Here is a 14,092-nt window from a genome sequence, read left to right on the forward strand (position 1 = left end):
GGGTGTGTATCCCACGTACATCAGGATTAGCCACTCTGCCCTCTGAGCAGTGGCATGCTACCAAGCAAATGTCTTCTGTAAACTTCGCAATAGCCAGACATCAACACTGTTTGAGCAGCTCTGTATTAGAAGGTGTCCGTGCAGGTGAGGAGTCAGGTCCCGGGCTCACGGTCAGCCCCTGTGTTGCAGACCATCTACAATGCCATCACCAACGGCACCCCATGTGTGATCGTGGAGGGTTCGGGACGAGTGGCTGACGTCATTGCCCAGGTGGCCAGCCTGCCCATCTCCGAGATCACCATCTCCCTGATTCAGCAGAAGCTGGGCCTGTTCTTCCAGGAGATGTTCGAGACCTTCACCGAGAGCAGGATTGTGGAGTGGACCAAAAAGGTGAGGCACACGGGCGCATGAGTCACCAGGCGTGGACCTGCAGCCAGTAAGACGCTGTCAGCCTGGTGAGTGGGACCAGGACACGCCAAAACCAGACACGGAGACACCAGCAGGCCTGGGGCAGGCACAGGAGTGATCTGCAGAAGGTGGGGGGCTGTGAGCCCGGAAGGCAGTGGGCCCAGGGCAGGTGGGAAGCCCTCGGCTGAGGCAGCAGGCTGTCCTTAAGGGAGGACGTGCTCAGCCTCTCGCCTGCAGAACTCTGGGCCTGGGCCGGTACCGCAGGGCACGAGACACGGCTGTCCCGGGAAGAGGCCCCTGCTGCCCTGGGCGGGCAGGAGGCTGGTGCTGAGGCCCTGGGGGCAGCAGAGGGGTGGGGAGCCCAGATTCCGGCAGAGGGGCGCTGCCAGGTGACGGCAGTGGGTGGCGGGGTCCGGCCCAGCCTCCAGGCCTGGTGACCTCAATGCCACTGGGGAGATTAATGGAGACCTTCTGGGATCGACAAGTCGGGCAGACGTGCCAGATGGGGGCCCATGCGTGGTTCTGGGAACCGTGTGGTGACCTGGGGCTGCTTCCCGTGCACCTGTAGATAGAGGCATCGGAGGCCCGGGCCCGTCCTGGGACCAGTGTTCCGGGAGACCGTCCCCCTCTCCAGGGGGTTTGGAGACTTGAGACCTGGGAGGGAGCTAGTTACGCCCCGAACGGGCACCCTTTCTGCCCTGTGGGCAGGAGGTACTGAGTGGGAGCACGGGGAGTTGGGTGCTGAGCAGGGCACACGTGACCCTGCGGCGACAAGTCCGGAGACAGACCGCTGGAAGGGCGGCCTCAGCTGTACTCCGTGTGCCTGCCTGTCCTCTCTCTGTCTTTGTTTTGTAATAATTTTAGATTTGTGGGCCGGCAGCACAGGTAGTGGAGGGTGTCTGTCTACCCTTCCCCCAACTCTGCTGCTGTCAACGTCCTACATAAGCCTTGTGCATTTATCAGAACCTAGCAGTGAGCTCTGCTTCATCCCTGTTGACCAAACTCAGGCTGTTCGGATGTCATGTTGATCTACTAGTGGCCTTTTTCTGTGCCGGAATCCAAACCATTAGCCTGGTCTCTTCATTGTCTTTTTTCTTTCTTTTGTTTTTTTTAAGTGTGACATTTTCTAACTAGCCCACCGGATTCCACAGATTTTCTGGAACACCACCATATGAACTGGGTGAAAGTGGGCTGCTCTGGTTGTGGGGTGGGCTGGGGGCTCTGGGGCCTCGCTTTCTGCCCATCCCCTCAACTCCTGAGCCGTGAGCCTCGTGGGTGCTCCCAGCCCCAAGAGCTCTGGTTTGGCCCCTTCTCCTGACCCCGGGAGACCATGGCTGTTACAGCCCAGGACCATAGTTGCCCTGCATTTCAGTATTTTTGCGTTAAAGTGCATTGGTATTTGCTCTTTTGTAGCTACAGTGGGAGATAACACTGGTTACAGACGGGTGTAGACTTTGCTAGCATCCCTTATAGACGGGGTCCTCGGTGGACCGGGGGAGGGGGGGTAGAAATAACGCAGGAATGTGCATACGGAAGTCTCTCCAGGCCCTGAAAAGAAGGAATTTCTCTCTCACATACTCTGAGGCTGTTTGGCTCAGTTGGGTGATCTGGGGCATTTGGAATGGGCCTCAGAATTGGCCGTCTCCCCAGTCCAGATTTCGGGGGCCCCGGTGAGCTCTGCAGAGGGAACCTAACCCATGGCCATGGCCCCAGCCTCCAAGGGGGGTAGGTGTGAAGGAGAGCGCTGGCTGAGCCCTGAGCACCCACGAAGCCCTTGGCCGGCGGAGAACCCCTGCACCTGCGGCCCCTGTGGTCCTGCCGACCCCGCTATCCGGCCGCACTCTGAGCCCCGGGGGCAGAGGCTCACCCGCCCCGAGGTCGCCTGACCTCTATTTCCCAGCAGGATTCTTTGTGGGATGGGGGCAGTCAGTGCCTCTCTGACCTTCGGTTTCCCCAACAAGTTGGGGCTGACAAAGCAGTCAGGGTCTGTGACTTTCATCCAGCTCCGTGGATGCAAAAGCCAGGCTGTAAAAACTCATGGAAATTCAGTTTTAAGCGCTTGACGTGCTTTTCAGGGCAAGTCTGTGGAGCAGCTTAGCTCCCACCGCGTCCCATTTCGGGCCACGTGGACGGTCTGTGCCCACCAGCCAAGGACCACGGGGAGGGCTGGGACCCCGGATGGGGGCTGGGGAGGGGGAGGGCAGCGGGCCCGCTCCGAGGGGAGCCGGGCAGTTTTTGTGGGCGGCACGGTGACCCTGCCCTTGTCTGTCTTATTGTGGCATCAGAGGACCTCCTTAGAAGCCAATGTTCTGTGAGATTGTTTTTGCTGTTGGCGTCAGCTCAGCTGCCAGTGGAGATGGTGGGGATTGGCTGACCGGCCCTGTGGCCTTTCCTCAGTTAGTCTGTAAATTATTCAGGCAATTCTCAGAAGTGGATCTAACCTGCCAAGGTTTAAAGGGGCCTGTGTTTTCAATCCCTTGCCAAGTAGAGGCCTGAAAGTGGTGTTTCATACACACCAGTCTCAAGCCAGGGGGTCGCCCTCAGTGGTTGTTCTCGTTCAGTGGGGAGAGGACCCCCAGAGCTGCGATCACTGATTCACTCCACAAACCTCGGGGCTGGTCTGCCCCATGGCAGGTACTCGGGTGTGGCCCTCGGCGGATGTGGACATCTGCCATGGGGGTCTCACTGCCAGCCCGCCAGCACCACATAGCTGGGGTCAGAGGAGTTGCTGGCCCTCTCTCAGCAATCCCGTTTTCTTACCTGCAGAATAGGGGTAATTGGTACTTAAACTCAGAGGATGGAGCAAGGTCACCTGGGAGAGTGCTAAGTGGTTGGTCGGCACATACACACTCACAGTAGCTACTTCATCCTGTGAATCAAAGGCCGGGTTAAATCCTGGAGCGATTTCAGCTGGAAGATGGGATTGCGGTTGGGGAGAGAGACCCGGGGTATTTTGGAGTTGACATGAAAGCTGGACCCCGAGGGGTTAGGGAGGTTGGGGTCTTAGAGGTGGAGGTGGGGTGTGCAAGGGGCCCTCTAGGTGGGAGCTGTCTGTACAGAGGCGGGAGCTGCACAGCCAGGCTGCGAGAGGAGGTGGGAAGGCAGGCGGGGCGGCCGGGAGCTGGGGGAGGAGCCTGAAGCTTTGCGGGTGTGGGGAACTAGTGGATGGCTCCCCCCGGTCTCAGGGTGAAGGGTTCAAGGCGGGGCAGCTACTGGTGGCAGACACGGCAGCTGAGAGATGATAGATACGATAGGTGATAGCTAGATAGACAGGTGATAGGCAATAGATGATAGATAGATAGATAGGTAATAGATAATAGATAATAGATAGATAATAGACAGATAGATAACAGATAGATAGATAGATTGGAAGGTAGGTAGCTAGGTGTATAGATAAGTAGGTAGATAGATAAATAGGTAGGTGGGGTGACTAGCTAAATAGATACATAGAGTGGGTAGGTAGATATATAGAAGGGTAGGTAGGTAGGTAGGGTAGGTAAGTAGGTAGACAAGTGGGTAGGGTGAACAGATAGGTACATAGATACATACACACACATACCTACATACATACATGCGTACACACACAGACTGATGGATAGCTAGGTAGGTAGGTAGATGATTGGATGGACGAGTGGATGGATGGATGGACAGACAGGTAGGTGGGTAGGTCCTCCCCCAGGCAGGAGGACCCGGGGAGAAGTCTTCAGTTAAGTGGTACTGAGTGTTGATCAGTGACTGATCAGTGAGGTGAAGATTCTTTACACTTGGGCTGTGTTTTCCACCCCACAGGCCACTCGCAAACACCGTGTGTTTGGTCCTCATGCATCTTTCATCTTCACTGTCCGGGGTTGGGGGGGCGGCGAGGGGGTGGCCCTGACTACACAAGCAGTTAGGACTCCTGCCTGGGGCTCTGGCTCCATGTCCTGGGCCTTGGTTCTGTGTGTGTCCTTTGAGGAGGCAAGAGGCACCTCACGTGGGGACTGTCTTTTGCAGATCCAAGACATCGTCCGGAGGCGGCAGCTGCTCACTGTCTTCCGGGAAGGCAAGGATGGCCAGCAGGACGTGGATGTGGCCATCCTGCAGGCCTTGTTGAAGGGTGAGGGTCAGGCAAAGTGGGGACAAGGGGGAGGAGCCAGGTGAGGGTTCAGGACCCTGAGTCCTAGCCTAGAGGAGCCAGAAATGCCACCCGTGGGCAGATGCGCTGGTCAGAGGGCAGGTGGTGGTGGACCTCGCCAGGCCTACCTCATGCTCCCACTGGGCAGCTGGGTGCCCACCACCAATGTTGGGGTACAGGATCCTTTCTCGACTTACCTTCTTCCCTGAAATCTGAGTGCAGCCTGCACTGATTTACCCCTTAGTGGTCATCATAGTTTCTCATAAAATTCTAGCATAGAAAGAAAGAACCTTGGAAGTCTGCTCCTGTCTCCCCACGGTCTGTCTCATGTTTAACTCCTCTGCCCCCAGCGCAGGGCAGAGTCCAAAGGCAGGGGTCCTCATGACCAATAGGGCTCTCGACCGACTTCTGCTCCTTAGTCTGACCTCTGCCCTCCAGCCCGTTCTCCCCGGGCCCACACTTCACTCTTCCCTCTTCTCCCACTTCTTGTGGGGGAGGGAAGCCAGTGCTTCCCTGTCCTTCCCACCAGTGTTGACATGGCTGAGACATCCCTGGTGCCCAGAAGCCTTTGCTCTGCGCTGAACAGCCCCTCACCCTGGAGGGACACCAGCCCCAGGCCAGCCCTGACGGCAGAGCAGGAGGCTGTCGTAGCAGAGGATCGGCTTTCACTTTATTTCTGTGCATCCGTCCACACGCCATGGATGCAGGTCTGGGCTGTTCTGCATCCTCGCCAACACTTGGTACTGTCAGCCTTTGAAGCTGTAGCCCTCCTGGTGGCTATGAAGGGAGATCTCTGTGTGGTTTGGATTTGCGTCTCCCTGGGCTTCTTAGCCATTTGTATTTCATCTTGGTGAAATGTCTGTCAGATCTTTTGTCTGTGTTTATTTTGTTATTTGTCTTCTTATTTTTAAGGTGTATGAGTTCTTGATATATTCTCATACAAATCCTGTGGTGGATATATGTGTTGGGCATATTTTCTCTTGGCTCATGGTCTGCTTTTTTTTAAAAATAAATTTATTTATTTTATTATTTTTGGCTGTGTTAGGTTTTTGTTGCTGCACGCGGGCTTTCTCTAGTTGCAGCGAGCAGGGGCTACTCTTCCTTGCAGTGCACGGGCTTCTCATTGCGGTGGCTTCTCTTGTTGTGGAGCACGGGCTCTAGGCGCACTGGCTTCAGTAGTTGTGGCACACGGGCTCAGTAGTTGTGGCTCGCGGGCTGTAGAGCACAGGCTCAGTAGTTGTGGGGCATGGGCTTAGTTGCGCCGCGGCATGTGGGATCTTCCCAGACCAGGGCTCGAACCTGTGTCCCCTGCATTGGCAGATGGATTCTTAACCACTGTGCCACCAGGGAAGCCCCTCATGGTCTGCTTTTATATGTCCTTCGAGGTGTCTTTGGAGAGCAGAAAGCTTATATTTTAACACATTTTAGTTTAATAATTTTTTTCTTTATGATTCATGTTCTTTGCATCCCAAGAAATTTTTTCCTTTCCCACGGTTGCAAATATTTTCATCTGTTTCATTGTGGAAGCTCTATAGCCACAGCTTTTATATTTAGGTTTATGATCTGCCTCAGGTTACTTTTTCTGTGTGGTGTGAGGTAAGGGTCAAAATTCTTTTCTCTTTTTCCCCAAATAACAACCCATGTTTTAAAATGTTAACCCAGCGAGAGCAGAAACTAGTTGGGCAAGATACTTGCACTGAGAACCTGGGTGAGGTGGTGGTTTTGCAAACAGGGCAAAGGAAGGAAATGTGATGGCCTTTGTGGTCCAACTTTTGAGTATGAATCTGAAATGCCTGCCTTTCAAACACCCGTGTCTAGTTTAAACTTAGGGTGGGGGCTTGACCAGGAGCTGGGGACAGAGTGGAGGGCTGGGGTGAGTGGAAGTGGTGACAGAAACCCAGAGATTCTCTGATTCTACCACTGAAAGGAAAAGCGATTTTATAAAGGTGCGTGCAGGGGAAGGGTGGGGGGTGGCGGTGATTTCGTGACCGAGCATCTTATCTATTCAATTAAAATGATGGAGACGGGTTGGTGACACACCTCTCCCTCTCTGACTTTGTTAGATGGGAAGTGGCTTTGAGGCCCAGATCAAAGCCCCTGACGCGTGTGCTTTTACCTGCAGCCTCTCGGAGCCACGACCACTTTGGCCACGAGAACTGGGACCACCAGCTGAAGTTAGCAGTGGCGTGGAACCGCGTGGACATCGCCCGGAGCGAGATCTTCACGGACGAGCGTCAATGGAAGGTGAGGCTGCGTGGGGGGGGGCCCTGGGGAGGGGCTTGCTGGGCCTCGGAACGAGGGCAGGCCCTGAGGTGGCCTCGTCCAGACCCCAGCTCTGCCCTCAGTGGGGGCGGCTGGCACGTCTCCTCCTCCCGAAGCGGGAGACGCCGGCACCCCCGTCTCGGGGGCACTGAGATAAGGGTTATGTGGGGCGATGACCAAATGCACGGCCCCCCACGTCCCCCTCTCAGCCCTCAGAGCTGTACCCCATGATGACGGCCGCCCTCATCGCCAACAAGCCCGAGTTCGTGAAGCTCTTCTTGGAGAATGGGGTGCGGCTGAAGGACTTCGTCACGTGGGACACCCTGCTCTACCTGTACGAGAACCTGGAGCCCACCTGCCTGTTCCACTACAAGCTGCACAAGGTGCTGGCCGAGGAGCCCGAGCGCCCGGCCCCCCGCGTGCAGATGCACCACGTGGCCCAGGTGCTGCGGGAGCTCCTGGGGGACTCCACGCAGCCGCTGTACCCCCGGCCCCGCTCCAGCGACCGCCCACGCCTCCTGCTCCCGGTGCCCAACATCAAGCTCAACGTGAGTGCTGGCTGTGTGCCACGCGCACCGCTGCGTCCTCGGAGTGTTGAAACACGCGCTTTTATTTTCATTGGGAAAGTCAGCTTGGGCTGCCGTAACACAGATGGGGCGGCTTACACAACAGGCGTCTTTTTCTCCTCGCTCTGGAGCCTGGAGTCAAGGTCAATGTGTCGGCAGGTGGGCTTCTGGTGAGGTCTCTCCTCCTGGCCTGCAGGGGACCAACCATCTTCTTACCCTGTCCTCACATAGCCTGTCCTCAGTGTGTCTGGTATAGCTTCCTCTTCTCCAAGGAACACCGGTCCTGTTGGATCAGCACCCCACTCTCATGACCTCATTTAACCTTGATCACATGCTTGAAAGCCCACCTCCAAATACAGTCACATTAGGGGATGGGGCTTCAACATATGAAATCTGGGGGACACAGTTCAGTCCATAACTCTCCCTTTCTGAAAACCTCCAACGGTACAAAAAGTTATGTGGGGAAAATGCTCTCCCCTGTGCCCTGTACCCCGAGCCCTGCTCACAGGTGTAATCGGTGTCTGTGTAGCCAGGTCAGCATGTCCCACTCGTATCTGTGTGAGATGCATGTGTGTTGCAACAATAGGACAAGGGCTTTTCTAGTCTGCATCCTTATTTGATGGGAATCCCGCAGCCTCTCAACATTAAGTACTACGCTGGCATTTGCATGTGTATTTATGTGAGGGAGCCTCTTCTTCTGACTTATTAAGTTTTTACAAATGAAGCCTCAGTGCCAATCTTTGTCAGATGCCTTTTGAGGAGTTGAACTGCTCTTCTTTGACCTATGAATTTGGTGAATTATAGGTCATTATTATTTTTTTATTCCTGTTTTGAATCTCAACTTGATTGCAGGGTAACATGTATTTAATATGGTGTTGGATTCCCAATAGTTTTAGGGTTTTGCATTAGAATGTTTAAGTCTTTAATTGTAGTTTTATTTCGGGGGGGTTATATTTGTCAGGTTCTGGTATCAATTTTATGTTAGCTTTGTAAAAACATTGGGAAGCCTTTCTTCTTTCTCTGCCCTGGAACAGTTTATGTGGCTGGAGTTCACTGCTTCTTACAAGTTTGGCAGACTCCCCTAGGAGTCCATCAGGGCCTGGTGCCTTTTTGGGTAGTAACTGATAACTTTCTCATTTTCTTTCCTGATGGTCCCGATGTTTAGGTTTTCTGTCTGTTCTAAGATCATATTTGATTTTGTTTTTTTCCTGCTAGAAAATTATCCACTTCCTTCAGGTTTGCAAATCTGTCCATTGTCCTGTGTGAGCTATTCCTGACCCCTGAGAATGATGTGGTTGTGGCTTGGTTTTATATATTTACAGTTCTGCTTCTCTTGATTCCACTGTGTTTAAGATGTCCAGTTGGAATGTGCTCAAGTGGAAGCTCACGCAGACCCATGTCTGTAATTTAAGAAGATGAACTAATTTTTCTTTTTTTATAAAGATGAGTCTTCAGGTGATTTCTAAAATCACTTAAAGAAAGTGCAATTTTGTGTGTGATGTGGGAAATGTGTTCTTTGCTTCTGGGAATTGTTTCCAGACTGTCTGAGGATGTGTTTATTTACTGATGGGCCAGGAAGCCTGGGTTCTCATATCACTGTAGGTTGAGTGTGTCTGGGGTCAGGGCCTTCCCACTCACACATGGCTTTGTCTGTCTGGTATTTCTTGCTGACCTTCTCTGCAGGAGACATGGTGTAGGTTCCCTTGAGGAGCTCACAGCATGAATCTATTAACAGACTCTGTGTTAGAATCTTACTTCATAGAAAAAGGCTTTGATGCCAGCAGATAAGAGTAGGAAACATTGGGGTGCCTGGCTGGCAACAAGGGTCTACAAATATTGGTGTGGGAGGTAACTGGGTATTGCACTTTTTGGGTGTGTCTTCACGTCTCCAGAGTGGTGCTTTAAAAACCCCAGTGTGCATGAGAAAGATTTGGGTGTTGTTGGAAATGCAGTTTGCAGGGCTCATTCTCCAGGGACGGTGGGGCTGAGCTCAGGACCCTCAATGGGCCCCGGGGTTCTGATGCTCGTGGGGCCCTAGGTGAGGGCTCTAACTGTCCGCTGCTCACCAGGTGCAGGGAGTGAGTCTCCGGTCCCTGTACAAGCGTTCGTCAGGCCACGTTGCCTTCACCGTGGACCCTGTCCGTGATCTTCTCATTTGGGCCATCATCCAGAACCGCCGGGAGCTGGCAGAAATCATCTGGGCTCAGGTACCCAGACCCGCTTCCTGGCACGCATGGCTATGGGTGGACCAGTGACAGGGCTCTAGCTGGGGCTTCTGGCCAGAGAACCAACCGCAAGGGGTGGGTGAGTAGCACAGGGCCACGCAGAGAGGGCAGTGGGTGTCCACAACACCAGAAGGAACTCAGGGTGTCCAGGGTTGGAGAACAGAGAGCTTGGCCCTAGGCCCTAGGCAAGAAGAGAATTTTTAGAAAGGAGTGCCGCACAGTCTCCTCCTGTGGTCTGTCTGGGCCAAGGCCCACCTGGCACACACACCAAGCAGGCCAGGCCACCCTCTGTGGCCCACACTTTCTGGTGGTCAGCGCACATGCTGTGCCCCCCACCCTGCCCCACCCCGGTCAGTAGACTCTGCAGGCAAATTCCATCCCTGGAGGGGCGGCCTCTCTTTCCATTGATGGTTGGGGGATCTCAGACACAATCTGTTACTAAGATGGGCGCTTCCCAGGTGCCGCTGCCCTGAGCTGTTGGTGGGCCGTCTGGGAACACCTGCCAGCTGGCCTGTCAGCTCCTAGTCCCTGGGCCTGCGTGCGGCTTCATCACCCGTTGCGGGGGACTTGCTGGGGAGCTCCCTGAGAAACAGGGCACTGCAGGCCTGAGTCTTCCTGCGTGGTTTTCCTTTAGTTCAAGCTGACTCTCCTCGTAACGGGAAAGTAAAGTTCTGTAATTTTTTCTCAGAGAGGCCCCGCTTTTACGTGCTGGCATTTCCAGGCTGCTCTCAAGAGCCCGCTCCCCCCAGGGTCCCAGCAGAGACTCTGGTGCCCGCCCCCCTTCTCCGTAGTTCTGGGAGGTTTGCCCTCGCGCAAGGTGCTTGGGGGAGGGGGTCGGCGACAGAGCCGGGCCCGACTGTGGCCTCAGGTGTGCCCCTTGGGGCTCAGGGGACAGAAAAGCCAAACTCGGATTTCCAGGCTCTGACACCAACCCCTCGCCTGGGCTGGCACTGCCCTCAGACCCAGCGCCTCTGGGCTGAGCTTTGAGACCCTCCATGAGATTTTCTTGGCCCCCCACTCTGGTGCCTGGGACTGGCAGTGCCACCGAGGCAGGGCACCCTGGGTTTGGACAGGGACGTGCGAGGGCCTGGTCCCCGCCTCTCACCTTCAGGGCGCTCCATGCATGAGGTTGGCCAGATCCCCGGGGAGCCGTGGGCCTCGTGCTGGCAGGGCTGTGCTAGCACCAGTGTCCAGCCCATGTTCTGGGGAGGCAAGTGGGCTGCCTGGTAAGCAGACCACTCCCACCGGCCCGTGCAGGAAACTGGCCACCAGCAGGGCTTACCTGTGATCTGGGTGAGCCCCGTGGTTTATATGGAAGGATCCACAAGTACTTGCTCCACAGCCTGTGCTGTCTCGGGGCCTCTGCTCTCATCACCCTGGGCGGTGTGTCGGGGGTTCCCGGGGCTGGACCATCCAGGTCCTCACGGTGGCTTCCCCTGGTGCCCAGAGCCAGGACTGCATCGCTGCGGCCTTGGCCTGCAGCAAGATCCTGAAGGAGCTGTCCAAGGAGGAGGAGGACACGGACAGCTTGGAGGAGATGCTGGTGCTCGCGGACGAGTATGAACAAAGAGCCATCGGTGAGTTCCTGGGGCCGCGGCCTTGGACCTGGGCTCGGCTCCTCCTGGGTCACCCTGGGGTCGTCGCCCCGAGTCTCAGCGCCATCCCTGTTCAGGCTGTGTCATCTGGAGAGGCCATGCTCCAACACTGTCCTCGGCTGTCACTGCTGCGGACACGGATGCTGTGACGTGACCTTCCTCCCATCCAGGGGTCTTCACCGAGTGCTACCGGAAAGATGAGGAGAGAGCTCAGAAGCTGCTTGTCCGCGTGTCGGAGGCCTGGGGCAAGACCACCTGCCTGCAGCTGGCCCTGGAGGCCAAGGACATGAAGTTCGTGTCTCACGGGGGCATCCAGGTGACCTTCCAGAAGCACCTGCCGCGCTGCTGCAGGGGCAGACGCGGCCTCCCACTCACACAGACAGCACAGGAGGTCGCTGTGTGGGAGCCCCCAGCAGGCCCCCAGGAGGCCCCAGGGACAGGACCCGGACGCCCACCCCCTCTACCTGGGGCCTCACGAGGGATACGTGGAGGGGGGAGGGCATCCTCTTGGAGCACCGAGTGCAGGATGCCCTGGCGCTTCCTTGGTGACAGGGCGCGCGTGGCACACAGTGGGTGTCCCTCGGAACCCTGGCGCTTCCTTGGAGCACAGCCTCCTGCTGTCACCACGTCCACAGCACTGTCGTGTGCCGGCTGTGCTGGATCCCAGGGACGTGGCGGGGAGGGGGTCCTGTCCACACCCCCCCACCCCCAGAGAGAGCTCAGAGGGGCCAGCTGGTGAGAGACGGGGGGACAGAAGTCCTGGACTTGAGCCCTGCTCTCCGCCCCTTCTGTCTGGGAGAGCTGGCCCTGCCCTGCCCACAGGGAGCCTCTTCCTCGGCCGGGAGGTGACGGGGCCTGTGCTGAGCTGCCGCCGCAGCGTGCAGAGTCAGTCCTCCTGGGGGCCTCAGGGAGCACGGGGTCGGGGGTGGGGGACGCCCGTCGCCCTGACACCGGCCCCTGTGTCCGCAGGCCTTCCTGACCAAGGTGTGGTGGGGTCAGCTCTGCGTGGACAACGGGCTCTGGCAGCTGGCCCTGTGCACGCTGGCCTTCCCGCTGCTCTACACGGGCCTCGTCTCCTTCAGGTGCCGGACTGGCTGCGGGCGGGGCCGGGGGCTGGGGGCCTGGGGGTCCTCGCCACTGTCACTGATCCCAGGGCAGAGGGGACTCATGCTTGGGGGAGGGGCCCCCCGGGCCGAGACCTGCTGTCCCCCAGTACCCGCTGGGGCCGAGCGCCACCCTGCCCGCACCATCCACCGTGGCCTGAGTATTTTGCTACAGCCCGAAAGGACCCCGAGGCCCTTTGGGGACCCCTCCGTGGGGCCGTCTGGCTGAGCCCCCGCTGAAGCCATGCACGCAGGGGCAGCAGCTGCATGCGGGTCCTGGGCCCCCCTTCTCTGCGGTGTGACCTGGGTGGGCTGTCAGGCGCCTCACGGCCGCGGTCCCCCCACCCTGCGTCTGCCCCCAGGGACAGGCGGCTGCAGGCCGAGGGGGGCCTGCCCCGCATCCGCGCCTTCTTCAGCGCGCCCGTGGTCGTCTTCCACCTGAACATCCTGTCCTACTTCGCCTTCCTCTGCCTCTTCGCCTACGTGCTCATGGTGGACTTCCAGCCCAGGCCCTCGGGCTGCGAGTGCCTCATCTACCTCTGGCTCTTCTCCCTGGTGTGCGAGGAGCTGCGGCAGGTGGGGCCCTGCCCGGCCCCAGACCCACCCACTGACCCTCCCGCCCCCGGGCTGCTCCCTGGGCTCGGTCACTTTCTCACGGTGGCCCTTGGCCCAGCGCCGTCCCCGGCGAGACTCACGGGGCCGCTGAGAGCCGTGCAAGGACACTTGGAAAGGGTGGCCTGCGGCCCCCCAGCCACACCGGCCCTCGCTCCTCCTCCACCTGACCTCCCCTCCCCAGGCTCTGCTTTTTGCTTGAAACCCTCGCTGATCACCCCCAACGGGATGCCCCCACCCATGGCCTCCTGGACTTTGGGGGCGTGTGAGACCCCGGCTCCGCTGTGAAGGGCACTGCAAAGTGTGGGGTCCCGAGACCACTCTTGGCTTTGATCATTCTCCAGAAGCACCCCCAGCGCCCTGAGCCGGCAGCTGGCGGTTGCGGGTGAGTGACCGCACAGGAGGCCACAGCTTAACATCGGCTGAGGGTCGAGGTGCACGGCAGCGTCCGGCCAAGGATTCTGGACACAGAGCTCCTGTTGCCCCCTTCCCTCGGTGGGCAGGGTGTTTCCCAGGGGTCCGTCAGGTACTGGGGGTGGCCCACCTCCGTGTCCAGCCCCTCTGGAGGTCAAGCTGGCCCTGCGCGGTCCAGGCCCCATCCTGAGTCCCGCTGTGAGCCGACCTGGTGAACAAAGACCCCTTCCGGGCTCAGAGGCCTCCTCGGGGGCCCAGGGCAGAGGGAAAGGCTGATCCTCACGGCTTGTCCCACCCCCACCCCGTTCCCACACTGTCCCCACCTGCCAGTACCTGGAGGCAGCCGGTGGACGTGACCCTCAGCTGGTGTGGGGAGGGGCTGGCCCGCTGAGAGACGCCCGCTCAGACTCACCCCTGCTCTCTGAACTTGGCAGCCAAGAGCCCCAAGATAAAGCCAGCTTAGCTCACATGCGTCAACACCTCCGCCTGCAGGGGATCCTAGGGCACCGTCAGGGTCCCCAGGAAGGAGGTGCAGGGCGGGCGGCCAGGCCTGGGGCCGCGCTGGCTCTGCCGGCCTCGCCTCGTCCCGCACGGCCTCCTGCAGCAGAAGCCCCCGGTCCCTGAGCCCCGGCCTCACCGCGGGCAGCCCCAGGACAGAGGGCAGGCCCTTCTCCCGGAGTCTGCCCAGCGGTGCCGGGGAGGGGACCCGGTTGCTCCCGTGGGGCCGCCTGCCCCGCGCACCCAGCTGCTGGGGTCCGGGGTGGGGACTCCCGCGGGGCAGGCCAAGCGGGGC

At 58.0% G+C, this 14,092-nt stretch overlaps 1 protein-coding gene across 5 annotated transcripts in view; it reads left to right on the forward strand.

The window, feature by feature from the left end:
- TRPM2 (transient receptor potential cation channel subfamily M member 2) overlaps positions 1-14,092 on the forward strand; it is a 52,388-nt gene that overhangs the window by 20,669 nt on the left and 17,627 nt on the right. For all 5 annotated transcript variants that reach the window (XM_057544828.1, XM_057544827.1, XM_057544830.1 and 2 more), the window contains exons 9-17: positions 190-390; positions 4,402-4,504; positions 6,645-6,766; positions 6,994-7,332; positions 9,420-9,557; positions 11,023-11,152; positions 11,341-11,486; positions 12,140-12,252; positions 12,636-12,849. In XM_057544828.1, the coding sequence (XP_057400811.1) occupies positions 190-390; positions 4,402-4,504; positions 6,645-6,766; positions 6,994-7,332; positions 9,420-9,557; positions 11,023-11,152; positions 11,341-11,486; positions 12,140-12,252; positions 12,636-12,849 (1,506 nt within the window). The remainder of the gene's footprint in view (positions 1-189; positions 391-4,401; positions 4,505-6,644; positions 6,767-6,993; positions 7,333-9,419; positions 9,558-11,022; positions 11,153-11,340; positions 11,487-12,139; positions 12,253-12,635; positions 12,850-14,092) is intronic.

Source organism: Balaenoptera acutorostrata, chromosome 4 (genome assembly GCF_949987535.1).
Source record: "Balaenoptera acutorostrata chromosome 4, mBalAcu1.1, whole genome shotgun sequence".
Classification (NCBI taxonomy): domain Eukaryota; kingdom Metazoa; phylum Chordata; class Mammalia; order Artiodactyla; family Balaenopteridae; genus Balaenoptera; species Balaenoptera acutorostrata.